The 24,386-nt window shown below is 39.1% G+C and overlaps 2 protein-coding genes across 2 annotated transcripts; both read left to right on the forward strand.

Moving 5' to 3' along the window:
* The first annotated feature begins 4,942 nt into the window (after positions 1 to 4,942).
* On the forward strand, positions 4,943 to 13,465 carry pdia3 (protein disulfide isomerase family A, member 3). The gene is made up of 13 exons (XM_022211790.2): positions 4,943 to 5,252; positions 6,249 to 6,327; positions 6,442 to 6,559; positions 6,669 to 6,776; positions 7,020 to 7,149; positions 7,336 to 7,452; positions 8,420 to 8,545; positions 8,716 to 8,898; positions 9,688 to 9,796; positions 11,415 to 11,543; positions 11,845 to 11,924; positions 12,521 to 12,578; positions 12,664 to 13,465. Exons 1-13 carry the CDS (start codon positions 5,119 to 5,121, stop codon positions 12,781 to 12,783), a joined length of 1,491 nt encoding a protein of 496 aa, XP_022067482.2. The 5' UTR covers positions 4,943 to 5,118; the 3' UTR covers positions 12,784 to 13,465.
* Positions 13,466 to 14,497: 1,032 nt separating this feature from the next.
* isg20 (interferon stimulated exonuclease gene) lies at positions 14,498 to 23,424 on the forward strand. Its single transcript, XM_022211791.2, has 4 exons — positions 14,498 to 14,587; positions 15,446 to 16,124; positions 18,511 to 18,711; positions 22,518 to 23,424. The coding sequence occupies exons 2-4, from the start codon at positions 15,477 to 15,479 to the stop codon at positions 22,716 to 22,718; spliced, it is 1,050 nt and encodes a 349-aa protein (XP_022067483.1). The 5' UTR covers positions 14,498 to 14,587; positions 15,446 to 15,476; the 3' UTR covers positions 22,719 to 23,424.
* Positions 23,425 to 24,386: the final 962 nt, after the last annotated feature.

Raw genomic sequence — 24,386 nt, forward strand, 5'->3', positions numbered from 1 at the left:
TTTGTTTTTAATATCTGAGTATTATTTGATGAATCTCCACAAAATAGTCAGTTTTGAAGTCAAATGAGAAATGTATATATATATATATATATATAAAAAATTAATAAAAAAGTGAACTTGTTATGAAGTCCCTAAAAAGCTCTGGTGCAACCAATTACCTTCAGAAGTCACATAATTAGTGAAATGAAGTCCACCTGCATGTCATGTGATCTGTCAGTATATACACACCTTTTCTGAAAAGCCCCAGAGACTGCAACACTGAAGTAAGAGGCACCACTAACCAAACACCGCCAAGAAGACCAAGGAACTCTCCAAACAAGTCAGGGACAAAGTTGTTGGGAAATGCAAGTCAGGGTTGGGTAATAAAAAATATCCAAATCTTTGAAGATCCCCAGGATGACAATCAAATCCAGTATAATCAAATGGAAAGAACATGGCACCACAACAAACCTGCAAAGAGAGGGCCGCCCACCAAAACTCAGGGATCGAGCTAGGAGAGCATTAACCAGAGAGGCAGCACCGCGACCAAAGGTAACCCTGGAGGAGCTGCAGAGTTCCACAGCAGAGACTGGGGTATCTGTCCACAGGAACACAATACGTCGTACACTCCATAGTGCCTGGCTTTGTGGAAGAGAGAAGAAAGCTATTACTTTCAGCTAAAAATAAGAAAGCACGTTTTGAGTTTGCGAAAAGGAATATGGGGGACTCCTAAAATGTATGGAGGAAGGTGTTGTGGTCAGATGAGACTAAAATTGAACATTTTGGTCATCAAGGAAAACGCTGTGTCTGGCATACACTCAACATATCTCATCACGCCAAGAACACCATCCCCACAGTGAAACATGGTGGTGGCAGCATCATGCTGTGGGGATGTTTTTCTGCAGCAGGGACTGGGAAACTGGTCCGATTCAAGGGAAAGATGCATGGTGCTAAATCTAGATATATCCTTGAGCAAAACCTGTACCAGTCTGATTTGAGACCAGGACAGAGGTTCACCTTCCAGCAGGATGATGACCCCAAGCATACTGCTAAAGCAACACTTGAGTGGTTTTGGGGCAAACATATAAATGTGTTGGAATGGCCAAGTCAAAGCCCAGACCTCAATCTGATTGAGAATCTGTGGTCAGACTTAAAGATTGCTCTTCACAAGCGCAAACCATCAAACCTGAAGGAGCTAGAGCAGTTTTCCCTGGAGGAATGGGCAAAAATTCCAGTGGCAAGCTCATAGAGACTTATCAAAGACAACTTGCAGCTTTGATTGCAGCAAAAGATGGCTCTACAAAGAGTTGACTTCAGGGAGGTGAATAGTTATGCACATTTATGTTTTCTGTTATTTTATCCTATTTTTTGTTTGCTCTACAATAAAAAATAATCATATCTTTAAATTTGTAGACAGGTTTTCTAAATTAAATGATGCAAACCTTCAAACAATCCATTTTAATTCCAGGTTGTGAGACAAGAAAACATGAAAAATGCCAAAGGGGGTAAATACTTTAGCAAGACACTGTATATACATTTAGTGGAGCTATATTTGGAGAGTTAACAGAAAAAGCACATAATGCACACTGAATACACAGTCTGCTATAAAGACTCCATAAGGCAATGTAAATAATTATTACTTTACAGTATTTTTTCAATCTTATAAGTTTAGGTTTTTTTTGTCTCATCTAATTTTATCTACGTAAAGAGCAGCTTCATCTTCTGTCTAATTTATCTTATTTATTATAGTCTAGATACAAATAGTCTGTTTTCCCAAAATATGATCAAAGAGCTCCTTGGTAGTTTCAGGTACTCAGTGTTAATTAAAAATTTAAAAATATGTTAAAAATATGGAACAATAAAAGTTTTCTAGTACTTGTCTGTAAGCGTCTAATTTAAACATAGCATTTATATACTGCCATTCAAAAGTTTGGGGTCACAAAATCAATTTCATGTTTTCCATGAAAACTCACACTTTTATTCACGTGCTAACATACCTGCACACGGGTTTTCTAATCATCAATGAGCCTTTCAACACCATTAGCTAACACAATGTAGCATTAGAACACAGGAGTGATGGTTGCTGGAAATGTTCCTCTGTACTCCGATGTAGATATTCCATTAAAAATCAGCCGTTTCCAGCTAGAATAGTCATTTAGCACATTAACAATGTCTAGAATGTATTACTGATTCATTTAATGTTATCTTGATTGGAAAAAAAAGTTTTTCTTTCAAAAATATGAACATTTCTAAGTGACCCCAAGTTATGTGGGTATCTGTAAGAGTTTGGATTACATCATTGACACAGGGATAATTCGTAACTTGCCACAACAACTGCAGTCTGAAGGAGAGAAATGGGAATCTGATGTGAAAGTGAAAGTGAACATGTGCATGGCAGTTATTAAAATTTTTGAAGCAGGTACTCTTTCATTTTGGGGAAGCAATTGCACCATCATTGACATGTAATGGTACAGATTAGAATCATAAGCAGTATAAAAATGTATGATTTTATCTACCAAGATAAAACAGGACACAGTTAAAGGGAATACCAATGTCTGTGGGGTAATGAAACAAACAAAAATGTTTAAATCTCATTGCAGATGAAGTGTTTTATGGCTTCACATCACTGGTCTGCATTCATGTGACACTTTGAATATAGGTCATTTTTTTAAATATGACATACCATGAACAGAAGGCTGTTAAACGGTGATTGTGTGGTGCCCTGAGCTGTCAGAGAGCTCCCCCTGCTGTCCTAATAATATAACTGCAGCTTTATAAAGAAGGAAAACGCTCAACACACAAATAACTGGCTGCTGTGTAATGGCAATGATAGCAGTGTCTGTCCACCTCAGCTTTTAAAATAGTAAACAAAACCTGTAGTGGGATCCCAGACTAATTGACAGATGCAGAGTTTGTTTAGAGATCTAGTTTTACAGCTGGATTTAAAAAAAATGAAAAAAATCTCAATTACACCAAATTAACAGTGTAATTCTGACTAAGATAACGTTGTTTAGAAATTGGCACCATGTGAGCTCAGTAGAAACAAAAATATTATTAATTTGAATATGTTGAACATGCAAAATCCTGCTTCAGAGCTCAAATTTGAGTCAACATTCTGTGGCCTTGCAGGTTGAACTGTACTTAAGCAAATTAACAGGTGTCTACTAAAGCAGCATTTCATCTCCTGCTTCAGGATGTCAAAGAATCAGCAAAAGTGGACAGATGCAGACTAGAACATCATAAACTGAGATAATGACAGTTAATTCAGATAATGACTGCAGCACACTAAGTCCTAGAGGGTTTGGTTTTTCCATAACAGATACATGGCACAGAGACTGAACAAACCTGCACATCAGCATGGCGATCATTGTGTTGACCTTTCCTCTGACATCTGAGCCAAGGCTGTGCTTAGTTTCACAACACTAGGACACTGGTTCATTGGTACACATGAGCTGATAAAAGTGGTCACCAGCAGTGCTGGCTGTTTGCCAGTGGTTGGATCTCTCTTGCACAACTGAAAATTAATCTGAAATGTTTTCAGAACTGATGAAGTGTTTGAGCCATTTTTAAAGCAAAAATTATCAACTTTTTCTAATCCTAATGACTGGTTTGTGTAAATCTGCTGCTGTTCCTTGTCTAGTTACTGTTTTCTGATGTTTTACAGGCTAAACAATTGATCTAGAAAATAACTGCATATTAATCAATTAAAACAATGGTGTTGGTAACAATGTTAGGAGTATAGCCCTAATACTTACACTACCATTCAAAAGTTTGGGGTCACCCAGATAATTTCATGTTTTCCATGAAAACTCACACTTTTATTCATGTGCTAACATAACTGCCCAAGGGTTTTCTCATCATCAATGAGCCTTTCAACACCTTTAGCTAACACAATGTAGCATTAGAACACAGGAGTGATGGTTGCTGGAAATGTTCCTCTGTACCCCTATGTAGGTATTCCATTAAAATGAGCTGTTTCAAGCTACAATAGTAATTTACCACATTAGCAATGTCTAGACTGCATTTCTGATTCATTTAATGCTATGTTCATTAGGTAATCCTTTAAAAGTAAAGAAAAAAAAGTTTGATGATAAATAACTAGAAATACACTGTTTATACAATGTGGTGTTAGAGCTTTTACTTAAGTACAAAAATCTAAAAGTAATCTAAAAGCAAGTCATTTTTTTTCTTCACCTCTGGGCTTGGAATATTTTTTTTCAATGATGATGATGACAGTTTGCTTTTGGTACAACATATCTGAGCCACCAACATTTCTTGACCTTTTATGTCTTCGCATTAAGATCCATAATAACAAGTATTATCTGGTGATTGCACCTTTTATATCAAAGGTGAAATCACCAAATGTCAGTCTGATATGGACTGGATGGTTTTGGTAACTATTGACATTTCAATTCAGTTCAGTATTGACAATTTTGACAGTGACAACAGTGCTGCTGGTGTGAGACTTTGCACACATTCTTTTTGGTATTTGTTCATTTAACTGCTGTATCTAACTGTATTCATTAATTTTAACTGATACCTGCAGCTTTACTTATCTACCTGGGACATTAAAGCTGTACTCTATTGTATTCTCATATTTTAAGCTGGAAGCTACGTTTCAGCTCTGCATCGGTATTTTGAGGTCTTATAAACGCATGGGCAGGGCAGGTGTATGTGCTAGGCATAATAAACAGCATAACTAGCCTTAATAGAAACATTCAGAGTTGTTTGCACTTCATTAAAAAACATGATATGAAGCAGTGAACTGACATAATCGCTTCCGCGTGTGAGAGAGGAGTTTTGATTTTTGTCGTATGATGATTGGTTCTCAGACCATGATGTCCTACTTGCCTGCTTCTCATTGGCTAGTGGAGCCAGAATGACACAGTGAACGGACCAATGGGAGGCTGCCACACTGTGGTTAGGAGCGGTCCCGCTGCCTCTCTGAACGTCTTCACCGCCCCCGTCCCTTTCTCTTTCTCTATCCAACAGTCTGCATTTGGCCCTGTATGAGGAGCGTGCAGCCTTGGCTTTCACGTCGCTTAAGAGCCGAAGAGGGGCCGCCACGGACCTGATTTGCAATTCAAACTTTTTTTTTTGCATTAACAGTGAAAAGCCTTTCAGGTCGCGCAGGGTGCGATGCTGAGACTCATCTTTTTGGCCGCTCTCGCGGGGCTCAGTCGGGCCAGTGATGTGCTTGACTACACGGATGACGATTTCGAAAGCAAAATTGGAGACCATGACCTCGCACTTGTGGAATTTTTTGCCCCTTGGTAAGTCTTTTAACATTTTTTTTTCAGAGTATTTGGGGAATGAATTGTTTGCAAATGTGAAAAATGCTAACGCTAGCTTACTCGTTTCGTGATTAAGCTCAGTGACGTTCACTCACATAAGTTATAACGGAGTAAATGCATCTTAAGGGGTTTTAAAGCACTTAGTTCGTACAAATTGTTAATCTCTTTTAGACGTTAGCATTAAGAGATTCGGTACTGTCAAATTATCTGGACAATTGGCAAGGGACCAAGCATTAGCATGTTAGCTACAAGCGAAAAGGTGTAAGCTAATTATCAGCACTGTTAGCGTTCTTTAAGTTGGACCAACGATGGAAGGACTGCCGCAGTTTGGGAGTACAATAAGCTGCAAATATGTAAGAGGTTTATTTAGGACGTTTATTTTTATTATTCTGATGCCTTTTCAATGGAAACTACGTACAAATGGGGCTATGAGGAAGTTAGGGGCGTGTCCTCACACTGGTGTAATGATCTGATTGGATATGGAAGTTTTGGTGTCCTCCTCTGATTGGATTTGATGAACAGTGACGTGTACCACTGTGCCAAACTTGAATAAAATGTTATTTAATCAGTATAGTAACTGTTAAAATTTTAAAATTAAACACTAAATAAAACATTTTGTTCTATGTAGTGTCTTAACTAACTTTTTAAAGCTGAAACTGAAACCATTTGCAGGCTTCAGTGTGTAATGGTAATATTTCTTGGAAACGTACTTGTCTGGGGCAATAAACCAGTTATCTTTGGGTTGCACACTGGACCTAATACTGTTTAACTTATGGTTAAATTATTTGTGTCCTGTGAATCCCTTTTTGTTCTTCGATATCTTAGTGTCTAGAATTTTTCAAACCCTCACTGAATTACATCAGAGATATTAAGTTCCAGTGCAGCAAAATCAGTAGATTTCCTTCAGGATCTTCAAAAGCTGAAACCTGAAACATTGCTCTCCTGTTTGACTGATAAACATCCTCTCTCCTTCAGGTGTGGCCATTGTAAGCGACTAGCACCTGAGTACGAGGCAGCGGCCACGCGTCTGAAAGGTGTCGTTTCACTGGTCAAGGTATTGCATAATGCAGTTCACTTAACTTTGTTCACTTTAGTGTGGCTCCCTGCACTCTGAACTGTAGTGCTCTCTGTGCCTCGTAAGAAAGTGGATTGTTTTCTTTCCCCTTAGGTTGACTGCACAGCCAACAGCAACACCTGCAGCAAATATGGGGTCAGTGGATACCCAACACTGAAGATCTTCAGGGATGGAGAGGAAACTGGTCCATACGAGGGCCCCAGAACTGCAGGTATGTTGTTGTATCTGCACGAATACAAGCTTATTTATGCTTTCTCATGACCATCTTTATTTTTACCTCTATCTGCCTTCTTTCTCTGCCTTTCTCTTGCTCTGTGTAGATGGGATTGTCAGCTTCCTAAAGAAACAGGCTGGTCCAGCTTCTGTGGAGCTGAAGGAAGAGGCACAGTTGGAGAAGTTTATTGCAGATCAAGATGCAAGTGTTGTTGGTGAGTTAATTTTCTAGTGACTGTCTCCGCATAGCTAGCAATGTCACTGTTTCCTAAATATCTTATTAATATACTGTTAGTTTAAATTCAGAGCATGTGAATTGGCTAGATTTGATATTGCATAATAGGCTGCTGTCTTAGGTAATAGAATCATTGTTCAGATGTTTTTGTGGTATAGTTTGTGGTCAGTAAAAATGGTGGATACTGCATCCTGATCTGAATGTGACTGATGTTTCCCCACAGGGTTCTTTGCTGATGACAAGAGCACAGCACAAACGGAGTTCCTGAAGGCAGCCAGTGCCTTGAGGGACAGCTACCGGTTTGCCCACACCAACTCCGAAGCTCTCCTCCAGAGCCAGGGCATTGATGGAGAGTGAGTAGCTCACTCTGCATTGAGTTCACTGGTGCATTTCGCTTGGTCTTCTGTCTTGGTTTGAGACAAGTCCATTAGAAAAGACAAAAGAATCAAAATAACCTTCACATGTTCGATCTTACCAGCATCATTGGTTTCAATGTGGTAGAACTACAGTGACATTTCTTTTTGTTTTTTGCTTTACAGGGGAGTTGTTCTGTTCCGTCCTCCACGACTCAGCAACAAGTTTGAAGACGGCTCCGTCAAATTTAGCGACGACAAATTCACCAGCAACAAAGTCAAGAGATTTATCCAGGACAACATGTGAGTGCTGAGTTTTAATGGAGATCATGCTCTTAATCCGCATCCTATCATCGGTGCCTATAGACCACATGGGAAGACTGTTTGCTTTGTTGGCAGCAGGAAGACTCACAGTCGTCTTGCATAGTAGTGGTACATATTTGCTCACAGGGCCCAGTGCCAACAGGACCTTATGTAGTAGCTGATATGTCTGTTCAGCCGTGGCTCAGTTCAGACAATCTGAGTAATACAATTTGACACCAATATAGTTTTTATACTGTGGACCAATTGTTAAACTTAATAAACTGCTGTCATTGAATTTTAAGGCGAAATAGATCATTGATTCTCTTATTTGAACAGACAAACATTAAATCAGATTATACAATACAGACTTATATGGTGTAGATGAGACTGGATAATCTGTGTAACGCAGGAAACATACAAACATACAACAGGGTGATCTGGCCAAGACCAGGATTTAGAAAATATATTCTATATGTGATTCAGCAGAGTTTTTAAGAACGCATGGGTTGGGCAGGATACTGTAAGTGTGAAGCTCACTAGCACACCATTTCCTCTGGTATTGTTTAGCACTTACTTTTTAAAAAAAAAATTGGCCCCTATCACGAGACCTGTGTTTTCACTTGAAACCGAAACTAAATAGATTACAGAAGTCATCTGCTTGTTTCATCTATGAATGGTTTACCTACGTTCCCACTAAAAGTTGTGCGAGGGTTTGCAGAAGAACCTCTGTATTTTCATAAATATTTTTTAAACTAAACTCATGTTCACATGACGCAAAATGCTCCCGTTTACTTGTTAGTATCAGTATGTTTGGCAGTTTTTGTGATTTCCTTGACGATATGAACACTAGTGCAACATTTAACAGCCCAAATGTTTGTTGGTTGTCTGTAAAAGATGGCTAAAAGAATGTCAATTGTGGATTTAAACTACTTTGTGAGCTGATCTGTTGTGTTGCTCTTCAACTCAGCTTTGGAATCTGTCCCCACATGACGGATGACAACAAAGACCAGCTGAAAGGAAAAGACCTGCTGGTGGCTTATTATGACGTTGACTACGACAAAAACCCCAAGGGCTCCAACTACTGGAGGAACAGGTGGGTGTCTCTTATCTTGCTCTGTTCTCTCCTCAGCTTAATCTTCAATCTCACAGGTTCTTTGAACACAAGCCTGTGTGTCGCTTTCTTAACCACATTCTAAGAAGCAGTAATGAAATATGAGCAACACCTGTTTTCATGTCATCCTAAACCAACCCAACGTTTTACAGAGTGATGAAAGTGGCAAAGAGCTTCCTGGATCAGGGCAAGAAGCTGAACTTTGCCGTCGCCAACAAGATGGTGTTCAGCCACGACGTGTCCGAGTTTGGACTGGAGGGCAGCTCAGGAGAGCTGCCTCTGGTGGCCATCCGCACCGCCAAGGGAGACAAATACGTCATGACTGAGGAATTCTCGTAAGTCCAGATAAATGTGTTTACAAGAGGACTGCAAACACCAGACTTCACCACCCATAGTGTCCACATAAGTAGTCATTTAATTGTACCCACACCCTCTCATTAACTAGCTAGTTGACTTCAAAAGAATGCTGAATTCTTTTTACACAAATGCCCACTATGTAACATAGAAACACTGTTCAATAAAGGTAGAAACCACAGGTGTGATATGTGTTAGCAGTGGCTGTATAATGTTGATTGGATCATGTTGACATATCAGTGCCAGAATGAGGGTCACAGTGGCAGTATTTTGGGTTTGCTGAAGTTCTGTCTCGATCTTGCACTGATGTGAATTTTCTTTCTTGCACAAAGTAATGGTAGGCACCCCTCCATTCCCACACACAGAGGTCTTAGCCTGCAGGAAAAGGAAAGCCACTAACACCTAAATTGAGAATAATGATAAAATAATATTCCCAATTTTGGTTAGTGTAATAGACCTTTTTTTTTCAGCATATAATCAGAAATAACAGGAAAATGCACAGACATCTGTGTCACAAAAGGTAACACAGACTTCCATCTTACTGTTGTGCCCTCAGTAGTCCCTCCCCAAAGGCCCTGAGCCAGTAAAATCCTGAAAGGTTGTGCAACAGTCACATGGTGTCATAGATCTACAAAAGAGATTATCACTACATTAACAGCGTTTTACTGCAGTGGTGTCTAACATGAACCTGACTGTTTAGGCTTGTTTGTTTCTGTGTGCTTCGCTCTCCATCTTTGCTGACCACTTGAACGTCTTTCGTCCACCAACAGTCGTGACGGAAAAGCTCTGGAGCGTTTCCTGCAAGATTACTTTGATGGCAAGCTGAAGCGCTACCTCAAATCGGAGCCCATTCCAGAGAACAACGATGGGCCTGTGAAGGTGAGCAGTAAGACCTAGTTAAGATCTGTACTGAGAATTGGTTCTCAGTATGATCTTTATACAGGGATGGGAATTTTCCGCGGATTTCATTTCAAGTTTGAACACTTTATTGTCGCTGATACTCCCGCAAGATGGTAATGACGTTAACGATAGCTTGTTAACGACGTTAACAAGCTGTAAACGGCCCAGCGATTGGAAGTCGCTGCCCCCCCCCCCCCCCCCACACACACACACACACACACACACACACACACACACACACACACACACACACAACTTTCCGCTGGAATCAGAACTTGCTGTTCCCATCCCTGTTTATATTTCCCATGAGCTTGGAGTCCATGTTACATAGAGGGGCAAGAGAGGGGGGAGGTTGGGAGGAAGACTCGCCCCTGGTGGAGGGACAGAGATGCCTGAGAAAACAGAGAAGGCGACACGTCAGGAGATGATTTTAAAGATACCAAAACATGCAACACATACATAATTGTTCGCAATTGATAAAGAGAGAGATTTCTCCATTTTCCTCCTTTTTGTGTTGATGTGATTCTCCTGGTGTGGATGAAGTTTATTTTAAATTCACACATTATATTGCTGCAGTAGCCAGATACATGCAATAGGCTTTGTATTTTGTGTCTCTGGAGTAAAGTGTTCTGCCTAATAAACCTGAAAATAATCTCACTTTAGATATATAATCACTTTCCAGTAATGCAGTAGTGATGGGATGATCAGTGCACGGTGGACAGTGTCACATGTTTTACTCACCAAATAAAATATTCTGTCCAGCATTAGATCAGAATTAAGAGCTCCACTCTGAGCAAATATTAAGTAAATGTCAGTACATTGTGGTCATGAAACCTCTTCCTCTATTCACATCTAATTATAAAATTAATGGCCAACCTTTCTCTTTGACTATATTTTTACTGTGTTAATAGTTTTAGTGAAGAAAACAGTTTAAGTACTTCTTCTACTACGAACACCAACATTCAGTCAGAGAACAGTGAAAATAAAGTATGACAGTTTGCCTGCAGCCCCCGAATCATTAAATCTTGCTGCTCTGAAAATGAAACAGAAATTCTAAATGACTGTTGAGAGGATGCTCTGAATTTCTAAACTTAGCCGCAGTTCATCAAACGGCTGCTTATAATCATTAGCCCATGTTTGTATCATTGAATTAACTGTGTTCAGGCTGCTAGCAAACATAACAGAGCTGGTTAGTGAGGGATCCGCTATGCGCTCAGCAGTGGAACATTCCTGTTTGTGTGATGAACTTTTGCTGAACAATTCGAGAGATTACATGTTTCTGTTTTAACATGCAAACATTTTGTGTCACTTGTGGCACAAGATGAACATTTTCTGCATCAGCTGTAGCAAAATGTAGTCATTCTTTAGAACATTTAGTTCTTTCCTCCAACATCCTCTGTGTTTGAGCTGCTAGATAAAGGCTAACACACACACACACACACACACACACACAGAGCCGCTTGTTCAGTTCAGTGCTCTGTTCTCACGCTGAGTCAAAGGTATTAATATAGGGTGACCAGAAATACTCCAGCAGGCCAGTACACAAAGGAACTGCTTTAATATGACATAACATCCAGCATCTACTGTTTGTCTTCAGGTTGTGGTGGCTGAGAACTTTGACTCCATCGTCAATGACGACGGCAAAGACGTGCTGATCGAGTTCTACGCTCCGTGGTGTGGACACTGCAAGAACCTGGAGCCAAAATACAACGAGCTGGCAGAGAAGGTGAGGAGAGGGATTCCAACCTGCTGCTATGTTATGGTTTCCCTGATTAAGATAATGCTCACAAAAGTTTGCAAGTCAACACTTCATGCTTTCATTATGAATAAAATCTAAATAACGCTTTCGTCACCCACTTCAGTGGTGTCTCTGTTTCATGCCATACCTGATTAGTATCACTGTAGTCAGTAGTTGCTGGTTTTCTAGTTGGCATTTTGTCCACAAGAGACCGGCCGAACTAGTTTTGTAAATGATTTAGTGATGTGTCTGGCAAACATGTAACAGTTTGTCTCCTCTGCTTCTAAAGCTGGCCGATGATCCCAACATTGTTATTGCCAAGATGGATGCCACAGCAAACGATGTGCCGTCTCCATATGAAGTCAGCGGGTGAGTCATCAGTCACTTGGTGTAATATTCAGGCTTCTACCAGACCTCAACAAGCATTAAGGCTTTGTGGATGTAAGAAATAAAGCACTCTAAATTTAAAGGAGCCTTTTTATTCAAAATGTGTGACCTAAGTTCACCTTTAAGCGTCCGTACGCAGAGGTGTGTGGTAGAGATGGACTGTGATACATTTATTCAAAAGATGTTTAACAAATCGCCTCAGGATGAGGAACAACTGTAGTTTGTATTGTATGTTTTATTTGTACTTATATTGATGATGTTAATGTTTCAGAATCTGATTAGATAATACTGACAGTGTTAATGTAAGAAGATTGTTTCTAGAGGAGCTCCAGCATGGTTTATCAGAGCTGGTTTTCAAAGCTGTACAACCTCTGATTCAGGGAACATCCCTGCTCAGGATTCCATTAATTTGACAGGATCAGAAATGAAGTCAACAAAATATGCTCCCTATAATGTCTGAAACTTACTGGAAAAAAGATAAAGAAACGCTGATCAATGAAAAGAAATGTCACTCTCTGATGCTACGGTAATTTAATAATGTGAATTCTTATTCATGGCCTCAACCTTTTCTTTTCCAGGTTCCCCACAATTTACTTTTCCCCAGCTGGACGCAAGACGAGCCCAAAGAAATACGAGGTGAGTATCAGCTGCAGTAAACGTCATCCAGGTGACTTCTTGCCTGTACTTGGACTGACGATCCGTCTCATCGTTCACTTTGCAGGGAGGTCGCGAGCCCAGCGACTTCATCTCCTACCTGAAGAGGGAGGCTTCCAACCCCTTAGTGGTGCAGGAGGAGTCCAAGAAGAAGAAGAAGAAGAAGGAGGACAAGCCAGAGCTATAAAAAGCTCCAAACAGGAACTCAACAATCCCCCCCCTGCCATGACAAGAGGAGGAGGATTGGGGAAGAGAAAGAACTAAATTATATTCCACTCTCTTAGTGAACTACCGAATGCTCTGAAGTCGAAAAAGACGCGGTCCTCCCTTTAGGTCCTCCGCTGCTCTGGGAATACTGTGGAAGGTGAAGAGGTGGTGGCAAGGGTCTGCCCGATGTTTAAAAACAAATTTTTAGGGAAGAGGGGACAGCTTTTGAAAAATTGAGATTTCTATTTCCCCTGGTCTGTCTACTACACCTCAGGCTGATGCACTTTGGTTCGATACCAGTCTGCAGTCATCCGTTGCTTTTGTTTTTGTCGTCGTCATCACAGGGGTTCATGGTAATGGTGATTTATTTTTTCCTGTTTTTTTTTTTTTTTTGTAACACATCTTTGTTTTTGTACATTTGGAAGGATTGTGAAATAAAAAGGCCCACAAAACCAAAACAAACTGTATGATCTCATTAATGAGCTCAAATGTTTCAGCGCTGGTTAAACTGTAGGTTTGTGTAACGACATGTAGCGCCTGATACACACAACAGCTCCCAGAGCCCAAGGGAACATCTTCAGATGTGTAGTGTCGAACCCAAATACTGAAGCCCAAGCTGTTAAATTTTAAAGGTATAAAAACAATAAACAAACTATAATCGACTTTAAAATGTAATTATTTAACATGTTTAATTTTGTTTTGATTGTCTACTTTAGATGTTCTTCAATTTCTAATCATCCAGGTCCTGCTCAAGTCAAGAATTGCACCACAGCCTCCAAGTACAATCTGTCTAAAATGGTTAAAAAAAATAATGAAGACTAAATTTTAATATGGGCATATTTTATATATTTAAAATGTTGGAACTGTGTTTGATTTCTAGAAATCCTCTCACTTTATGCCCTTTACTCTCACTTTGGGAGCAACTGGACTAATATATTTATTCCAGCTGTAGAATAGAATTACTTTATTAATCCCAGAGAGGAAACTTGGTTATTAAGCAGAAAGAATACAATTCCCACCACCATAAATAAACATAGAAAATAAAAAGTGCGGTAAATTCAAAGAAAAAAAAAAACTATCAAATGTATTCAATGTAAAGACAATATGAGTCAGTTTATAAAATAATTTCATATATGAAGGGAAATAATTGAAATAGCAATTGCTCCTGTAACAATACAGTGGATAAATAGTGCAACATAATTAATTTACTTTAATATGGACTTTACAATCATGTATGTACAGGAAAGGCTCTTTGTTCAACACGATGAACTGCAGATTAATCAGAATCCCTTTCATCACTAAGTACGTTTTCACATGTAAGGAGTTTGACTTAAGTTCTGCATGTTAAATACACGATGTAGCAAGTCAAGGCTATTATAAAATAAAAGCTGTTTTTCAAGCAAGACAGTCTATTACTACAGCATTAAGTCATACTAAACGAGACATTTGTCAGAATTTTGTACAGAATGTAAGTCAGTACATTCAGTCCAAGAGGTTTTAGAAGTAAGTGTTTTTATATACGGTCCGAACATGTTTCTGTGACACCTACTTCCTGACATTTTGTCCTATCTTTGACCGAAATTGTAAGTGGTTATAAATTCTGAAACCCTGCACATGGAGCATCATTATTTTGAGTATTAGCGCCTCCGACCAGCAGGCGGCGACTCTGCTGGATTTCACTTCCTGGAAAACAGCAAACGAAGAAGTAAATGAGCCAATCAGAATGAGCGCAGAGAGGAGCTGCCCGGGCATGTCCAGAAGCTGCACACGTGTTGCTACAGAAGGTATGATATGTGTTTTTTAATATCATCTAATTGTCTTCTGTATTTTTTGAACAATCAGAAATAATCACCTGCTTTCGGTATTCATCTTATGAGGTGACTTTTTCTGTGAGAATGATGTTTAGTATGTTGTTTTATGTGGTTTTCCTCAGCTCGCTAAACGTCGCCCGATTTTTCACCACAGAATAACAAACTGCGTTGAAATATCGGCTAGTTAAAGCTGGACAGCTGAAGACAAATGAAACATGACAGAAAACACAGGCTTTTCTGAACCGTTTAGGGCCAGTGTTTAAAACGGTTTGTTCATGTGACGGCCCCTAGCACGTTTTAATAAATAGCAGTGAGCCCTCTTTGTCTGTCATGGCCTGTCTCAAAATACAGACATCCAAGTCAGATATTAGTGGTTTGTACAAACAGATCACCACTTCTGATTAGTAACTGAACAGAGTTTGATGGTAGTTTAGTTTCACATGAGGATTTAGAGGCCGATCTGACATCTTCCAGACTTTTATTTAATGTTTGCAAGTTATCTCATAATCTGCATCACAGTCATCTTACTGCACTTTGCTGTTGTCATCACCAGCTCTTAAAGTTTTCACTTGAATATTTCTGCATGGACACATGCTAAATCTAACTTTAGCTGTAAAATTTATGGGTTCAGATTGGGCCTGCTGTCATAGTCGGTATGTTTAGGGTAGTTCCATAAGCAGTCATACTTTTCCACATTGCATACACACACTAACAACCACAGTAATGATATACCATCAGTGACTGACACACTGCTGCCTTTTATTTCAGAGTAAATGTGTACATTTTTAAAAAGCTAAATGTTGCTGAATTTTGTGTTTTATTTCCTCACAGATGACTACAATGCCTGTCCCATTATTTAACGATGGCAGAGACGTCAAAAAGTTGTAAAGCCTCCTCACGGGGGCTTCTTAGTAACTATAGATATTTGTGCAAAAAAGCCATGCTGCTTAATGCCATGGAGCATGCAAGAGCCAGGAAGAAGCGGCAGCAGGAGAGGATCATTGGCAGCATGAACATAAAAAGAAAGTGCACCCACCAAGAACCGCTGGATGCAAATACACTAATCAGAAAAACAAAACCGAGTGATACAGACCAGGAAACGCAAAACAGTGTGAACTCTGAACACAAACCTGCTGATGTGTTTAAACATGGACTCTCTGTGCCTAAAGCAGCTGACCACCACAGTTCACTCACAGCCCTCGGAGACAGCTGGGAGGTGGACAGCGGTTTCTCCTCTGAAGCCAGTCCTCCAGCCAGCGGTCGCAGCTCACCGTGCCTCAGCTCTTGTCCAACCACTGCGGTGGCGTTGGACTGTGAGATGGTGGGGACGGGGCCCGGGGGGCGTTGCAGCGAGCTGGCCCGCTGCAGCATCTTGGACTATCATGGCAATGTCCTTTATGATAAATATGTCAGACCTTGTCAGCCTGTCACAGACTTCAGGACTCGCTGGAGCGGCATCCGGAGGCATCACCTTCACAACGCCACACCCTTCGCTCAGGCCAGAGAAGAGGTAAGACCTGCTCTGTGTTCAAATCTGGTTCAAATCCTCATGTCGGTATACAGACGAGGAACCAGTGTACACAAAGAAAATATGTGTTAAACCTCACAGTGTTGTCTGGTGAAACTTTACCCATAAATAGTAAGTTATTTAAGTTATCTGTCTGTCAGCCTCCTCACCTCACAGTCATACCTGGACACACACACACACACTGTAATTCTGCTGCCATCTGTGTTGAAAAGTAATGTGTAAAATTCTGGAATTAGTCCCTTTTTCACTTTTTCCAGTTGAAATTGAAAGAGAATTACACTAAAAGGCTTGTTCTTCATCCACTAAGATGGAGCCAGATGTTTTATTCTTTACAAAACTCATAAGCTGTTTTGATCAATATTGAGATCCAGAGGTGGGTAGTCACAAGTTACATTTACTCCGTTATCTTAGACGTAAGATCAGATCCAAATATTCAGATCTCAAAATAAATATTCAGATACAACCACAACGACCGACTATTTGGATATGCGGGTCCAGCCCTAGTTGTGATGTTATTTTCTATCTACTGAGCCTGTGCCATTTGGAGGGAAGTGAAATACATTATTTTGCACTGTTCAAACATGAAAATGTTACCTTACTACAGTTATTTGTTTAAAAGCGTTATGTTGTGAAAAACTGAGATTTGGAAATTTGTGTTTCTTGTGCCTTAACTTGTCATTTTATAAAGATGTTATTGACTTTTGATATTTTTTATTTTATTACTTGAAAATACCAAAATTTGAACATTATTTTAAATTTTTGTCTGATCGCATCATTTCTAAGAAATAAATCAGACATTACAGTCAAACCGTTACACAGTACTTAGGTAGTCTTTTCACCAAATACTTTTTTACTCGAGTGATTTTTGGGATGACTGCCTTTTACTTCTACTTGAGTGATATTATTTTTAAATAATGTTGCTCTTACTTGAGTACAGTTTTTGACTACTCCACCCACCTCTGTTAAGATCACAATTATTTATCAGCATTGTTCACTGATTTATGTACAAAATAATATTATTTCACTTTGTTATATAAATAAACAGAGCACTGCTTTTATTTCCACATTATTCTGCTTCCCTGCTAATGTACAAATCTTTGCATTAGTATCAGATTTTTAAAAAAAAAAAAGTTCTTCTTCACCTGAATTCTGATCATCTCCTGGTGTCAAAATACATGAAATTGTAAACAAAGTGTGTCACTTGCTGAACGTATTCACATCAGTAGCAATTTACAATTTACCGACGCTCTTTTAATGCCTCACATGCAGACTGCTGCAAACATGAGCTACACAGCTGAGCACAGAGAAACCTCAAGTCTCTTCTCAATTAGTGCAGCTCAGACAGGTGTAGCGCTGCAGTTTGTTTTTTTTTATTAGATTTCAGTTTTGTTAAATGTAAACGTTTCCAAAGAACCAAGGCTGTGAAGGAATGGGAGTATTTCAGGCTATCACAGAACTAACGTGGTTTGTAAACTGTACTTGAACTGGCAGACCACAGCACAGACACCTGAAAAGAAACATACGTGTGCTTTTCAGCATGGGAACATCTGTGTTCACATATGCTGTATTTTAATATAGCTAAATTCCAAATAAAAGGTGGCTGTCATTTATACGTTTTTCTTGTGTTGTCAGACAACTGAAAAAATGTTAAACCGCTACAAAAAACGTGTCTCATGGAGACTACAGGTTAACCAGTCACTTCTGAACCGTTGGTCCACACTGCTAAAATTCTCATTTTATATCATTACTGGACAAACTCATCATACACATAAATTAAAGACATTATACTGTAAATTCATAAAACTCAAGGCTACTACCAAAATCAAGAGAATAATAATTACAAATAAGGACAGAATTTGCATTAAGTTTTCTCTGTGCTGTAAAATATGCACCATGTCCATGTTCCACTTTAACGTAGTATTTAATATTAATACACTTTGTCCTTTTTTTAGTTATTTTTATATAGATGATCACATTTTAACTCTGTAGCTTTGCACGCACTATGTAAACCGTTGTTTATATTTTGTTCTTTAGAGGAAAATTAACGGTTTGGAATAGTCAGTATAATAGTCGATAGATCGGTCACTGAAAGCGCAGTTGTTAGAGGCAGCTCTTTGAGCCTATGTTGGTGTCTTAATCTGCAAACAGCCAAAATGATTTGGAAAATATCCGCATATTGGCTTACCCAGGATAGTGCACCCCTGGTTTGTGCCTTAACAGGTGATGGCAAATGACTGCTGCGTCCGCTCTGTTTAAGATACCGTCTGCCTCATAATATAACAGACAAAGGATCTGAATAAGTGGAAATTGTTGACACTAAATCATTTCCTGTCTTTATTTATATCTGTGTGTTTGCTTTTTCTTTCAGGTCCTCAGGATACTTGAGGGTAAAGTTGTAGTGGGCCACTCCATCTACAACGACTTTGAGGCGCTTGACATGGTCCATCCATGTCACATGGTCAGAGACACGGGAATGACACGCCTCCTCAGCCGATTGGCCGGTTTCCCTCGTGAACGCTGCGCCTCCCTCAAAATCCTGGCCAGTAAGCTGCTGAACAGGAGGATTCAGGTGAGAGTGAGGAGCACATTCAGACGTCGCAAACTGTTAATATCAGGGCTTAAAGTTTTCCGGCGCATGGAAGTGTACCATTTAAAAAAATTCATCCATCTCCGTCCTGAAGGCTCCAAGCATGTGCGTCATTGTGCATTCAGTTGCTCCGCTTTAATCAATCAAACTCCAAATCCTACATTAAAAAATATACAGCTTCTGTCCAGGCATGCGACTTTCTGATAGAACTTTTATCCAATTACAGTTTTCGACCTGCGAGTGCGCATCGACTGCTGGGCGCACGATATGCTGCGCCCTCTTGGTTCGGCATCGTCAGTGCTGCTGAGCCACTGATAAGAAATAACAGTATCCCACAAACAAAATCCAAATTTGCAATATTTGTTGGTGTTTTTTGTAATTATATTTAAAGGGAATTACTGGAAACACATTGATATATATTGTATATTATTTATTTTATTTCTGCCTGGACTGTATACCCATTCCACATGTGTCCCAGCCCTGTGGCTGCCTGGTCTCTCCAGAGCGCACGGAGCTCCAATCTGTGAGTGGTGCGGTGAGGAATCGAGCAGCTGATCACTGGTCAATAGCGTTGGAGCTTGTGTTTAGCCCAAAGACGCAGATACTAAAGTTTGCTCAGACTTTGTGTGACAGAGGAGAGAGGATGTGTCTCTGCTGATTAACAAAGAGAGCAGCCACTGCCGCGATCCCTGATTAAGTTTTCTCTGTGCTGTAAAATATGCACAATTAATATATATATTATTTAATATTAATACACTTTGTCCTTTTTTTAGTTTTTTGTGTGTTGACTCGCCCCATTGGCGTAAGTGCGTCAGTGGCGATGCGCGTGCACGCCCCACAGTTCCCATGGTTTCGCCACAAAATAAAAACAAACGGGCTTAGGTATTGAATTAAAAAAAGTAACAAAAACAGAAGTTGTTGATTTTAGTTTGCTGGATTTTATTTTGAAAGGGGAAAAAAATCAAAGATCAAGCCATACGGATTTGTCCCATTATTCTACTCAGAACATCTGTTTAGTTAAATATGCACAAACTGAATGTAGCTTAGGTGATATTAACCTTTTTTATTTGAGGACATATAGGATGTTTGTAATAATGAGTTAAATAGCTCTCAGCAGATTTTGTGACCTTATGCATCCGAATGACGTCTCGCCACAAACAAAAACTCTCCAATCTTAAGCAAATATTGTTAGTAAGAACAGAACGAACGTATAGGTTGTGTGAAATGAATAATGGATAGATAGTTAAATAAGAATGTTCTTAGCCTGCTTTTCACCGTTTTTTCTTCCCAAAATATAGATAAAAAATAGAAACATTTAAATTGAAAGCCAACTGAACAAATTATACAGTGAATACATTTTTCCCCTTACCAAAAACAAACAAAATGTGTGTCAGTTCAAATTGAAAATCAAATGATTTAAACTAATCACACAGATTATTGAGGTGTATCAAATGAGCAGTTACTAACATGTGTATGTGTGGTTATGTGCTACAGAGGGCTTCTTAATCAGATCTTTGTGAGAAATGGGCTGACTCCAGAGGAAAAGGCCAGAGTAGAAGTTCTTCAGCATGAGCAGTCCATTGCCGCCAGGAGCCAGATAAACCAGATCAGGAAGGCCCGAATTTCTTTGCTAGTTACAGAGTTTGAGAGAGTCAGCATCATGATCAACTTATTCAGAGGTATCTTATATTTTGAGGCAATAACTAAAATTGCATTTAAGAGTTAATGCTAGTACTTTTATTACCTGCTTAAGTACAAAGTTGGTATAGCAAGTGGCATATGACAGTTTATTCTCTTGTAGTGTTCTAGAGAATATTAAACAAGTTAATTCTGTTGTCTGTGTTTTGCAGTTTATTTCAACAAACATTTTGAACATGTTAAAAAGAAAATGTTCAGAAAATTCACAAACAAAGCAAAAAAGAAAAAGAAATGACTTTTTCAAACAGTATTCTCCAAGCACTAATATTCTCTTGAGACTGACACTTGAGATAATGTTGTAAGTAAAAATTGTGCCTTATGAAGGAAAGCAGCATAGTTTTGTAGCAGTTTTGTTGTGGTTGGTGTTGTTTTGAGTTCTTGTTAAATCTACTGAAGAGATAAAAATTATTAATACATGTACTTGATTTTCATGATTTTTTTCCCCTTTACACTAAACTAAATCTTTGCAATTATAGTGATGTGGTATTGAAACATCAACACAAAAAAAATCTGACTTGGGGCACTTTCTAAAATGCATTAAGTTTTGGCCAAGTAAGGTTTTACATTTGAGCAACAATAAAATAGTGGGATCATAATGGGCATTATTTCCACCAGATGACCTCATATTTGCTCTGAATTAATAGAATCTCATATATATTGTGTTTTAGTGAGTTTTAAAACACATTTAAATACGTTTATTGACACTATAAATTGGATCTTAGAAGTTCAGGCTCAGGATTTTTTCTCACTTTAAGCCCTGTAATATGCGGCTTTATTTCTAGTAGAAATGGAAACTGTTTCTTGATAGACAGTTTGATTTCCTTCTCTGCATCATATCTCCTATATAAAATCAAATATATTTGCATTTCTAAACCTTTGAAAGTTATCTTTAGGTTATGTTGGTCAAACAGGGTTTAAGACTTTTCTCTGCCTGCGTACACTGTAACAAGTTGTGCTCCAAGTTGTAAAGAAAATACATTGAAACACTTGAAAAACAAATACTGGTTCTCAAATGTTCCTGTGCAGTTTCTCTTGTTTTTCTCATAATAACCCAACAGGCTGAGCAAAAGACTGTAACCCTTTAAGCCTCAATAACCAGCTGAACACATTATTTTCACAAAAGCATCAAAATGGAAGAATTTATCTGAGAGAGAAATTGTAAAAACAGCAAGAATTGTAAGATTTGGAACTTTCCATCCGACTGAACTACTCATATGCGACGTATAGTGGGAAAAATTATCCAAATCTAATCATGAAGATGTGATATTTCATTGAAATTATTAATTCTACGCCGCACTAAAAAGTAAACTGAAAGTAAACCAGATTCTCAAAGAAAAAAAAACATTTCTGCACTTGCCTGTACAACTGTAAATCCAGAAGTGAATCAGTTGTAACCCACAATCATGTGAGAAATATTTTAAGGACCTTTCAGATAAACTGGGCTCAATTACAGACTGTGTTTACATGGTGCAGATTGGAGACGAGTATGAAAACATGATAAATGGGGAAATGTTTTCTGTTGTTCTGTTTGTATTTTGAGCTGTCTCAGCTTCTACCCATGGTTGTGCTGTTTCCATAGAGATGCACAATTTAATACTGCAGTAAAAATTAATCCACAGTGACTCAAAATGTGACAGCACAAAGAGCACCTAGAAACCACTTAGAGTTAAGAGTTATTAGTAAATGCTAGGACTGGACCCAAATATCTGAATATTCGGTCGTGACGGTGGTATCCAAATATTTATTTCCAAATGTTTATTCCCCCTGCTGCCCCTCCCGTGATTAATTGTGACTGAATATCTGGAGCCCAGAAATTGGTATTCAGGCCAGCCCTACTAGATACTACTTGGAGATAAATCTGCAACACTAAGCTTTAATCAGTCAAACATTTTCCACACACAGTTTAAGACGACTGGAAGACGTGTTTCTAAAAAAAAAAAAAATCCCAGTTTTCACAAAATAGTCCCAGTTTGTCTGAGAAAAATAATACAATTTGCACCTGTAATTGCAGTGTAGTCAGTATTTTGCAGTCACTGTGACTTCTGACTGTAGTTGGGCTGGTTGTTGACCCTGCTTGTTTGTGTGTGCAGGAAGGGAGGAGAGGTCACTCCTCCGTAGAGGACGCTCGGGCCGCCCTCGACCTCTACAAGCTGGTGGAGGGAGAGTGGGAGCAGGAGCTGCAGAACAAGCTGAGAGATGACGACGCTCCACATGAGCCAAGCTTCGCCTCGTCCAACCACTACATGCAGGATGAGTACTGGCCAGAGGACGTCATAGCTGACAGCCAATGAGAAGAGAAGAGAGCACTCATGACACATTTAGAGGGAAACAACAGGTTCACACAGCTCCAAGTAAAGTGGATAAAAAACCGTGACGGCATATGGAGTCTGAGGAGAAGTCGAGTTTAAAAAATGGGATAAAATAATCTACCTTGTCTCATACTAGAATAAGTACTGTATCACGTTTGGAGAAATATCTTTTATTGCTTGAATGAAAACACTTTCTAAATTATTACTTTTAAACATGTTAAACATGGTCAGAGTTCCTATCAGCATATTTTTTGCTGTGATAATATTTAACACAGAGGTGTTGGTGATCACGTTGGTCGGTACAGACTAGATCGTGTTTAGAGTGAAGAGTTGCTGCTTTTGTAGCTGAATAACTTGAGATGTGCAGTTCTCTAACAGTATCTGCTCTTACTTGAAAGGTTAAATTATTAGCTATTATTGGGAAAAGAAACTGATCTTTGGCCACAAATGCAACTATTTAGAACAGCACAGTTTGAGAATACTCGTTTAAATTGTGTTTCACTGTCTCAAAGGCAAACCCATTATTGAAGAAGCATTGACACGCTGAAATAGTTGCATTTTTTTGGTTCTGTTAATGCATATGTGGTGTCGAGTGTAACAGTTGTTTTCAGTTGTGACAGTGTTTCATTACCTCCATTGTTTGCTGCTCGTAAATGTTTTAATAAAGTAGCATCATGTTAAAACTGAAGTCTGACTTTGATTTACCTTTTATTTAACTTCACTGTTAAATTTTGGACGACTGATTCGGATGCCTCTGAAGAGACTTCCTTTGGAGGTTTTCTGAACACATCCTCCTGGGAGGAGACCCTGGAACACACCCAGAACTTGCTGGAGGGATTATACTGTATATCTCGTCTGGCCTGGGAATGCCTCGGGATCCATCAGGATGAGCTGGAAAGCGTTGCTGAGTGGAGGGGCGTCTGGAACGACCTGCTTCATCTGCTGCCTCCGCAACCGGACCCTGGTTAAGTGGAAGGAAATGGATAGGTGTTAAAAAGCTGAGTCTAACTTGCTTGGAATTTCTGAGAGGCTCTTATATCTGTCAGTCTGCTTGACCTTGATTGTAATTTTTTTTTGGGGGGGGGGAACAAAACTGTCTTTAGGTGAGTTTTTACCAACTGAGTCAAAAGTTTAACAGGTTTTTGAATGTGAAATTTATCGGTACAATAATATAGACTGAAGAGAACATTTGGATTGGAGCTGTGTGGCACTGGCATAATTATGAAGTGATCAGTGTTGAAAGCTGCTATGTTTTTATGAGGCATAAAACACCTGTATGCACAGCTGTTGTCATGATGATGAACACAATCAGTCTTGCAGAGCTTTACTGAAAATATTAAAGTAGAATTTAAAACAATGTTTACTGGAATGTACAAAATATAAGCATTCAACAAGAAAAACAATGGGAGAGCGCAGTATAAGTCGTATCATTTCTGATGGATGAAATCTTGAAAAAAATTGTGGCAGAAATCACAGCGCCATAGAATGTGGCCATTTAATATAGATGTACCCACAAACAAAATGACCTTGTCATGCATGTGTACATTATGTATGGATCCCAAATCGCGTGACCCGTGTGGCAGGAATTGATGGGACTCAGAAACACCCCCACAATTTAATCACTTGTCCTTGTATCATTTCCAAGGGATA

The sequence above is a fragment of the Acanthochromis polyacanthus genome, chromosome 8 (genome assembly GCF_021347895.1).
Source record: "Acanthochromis polyacanthus isolate Apoly-LR-REF ecotype Palm Island chromosome 8, KAUST_Apoly_ChrSc, whole genome shotgun sequence".
NCBI classification, from domain to species: Eukaryota; Metazoa; Chordata; class Actinopteri; family Pomacentridae; genus Acanthochromis; species Acanthochromis polyacanthus.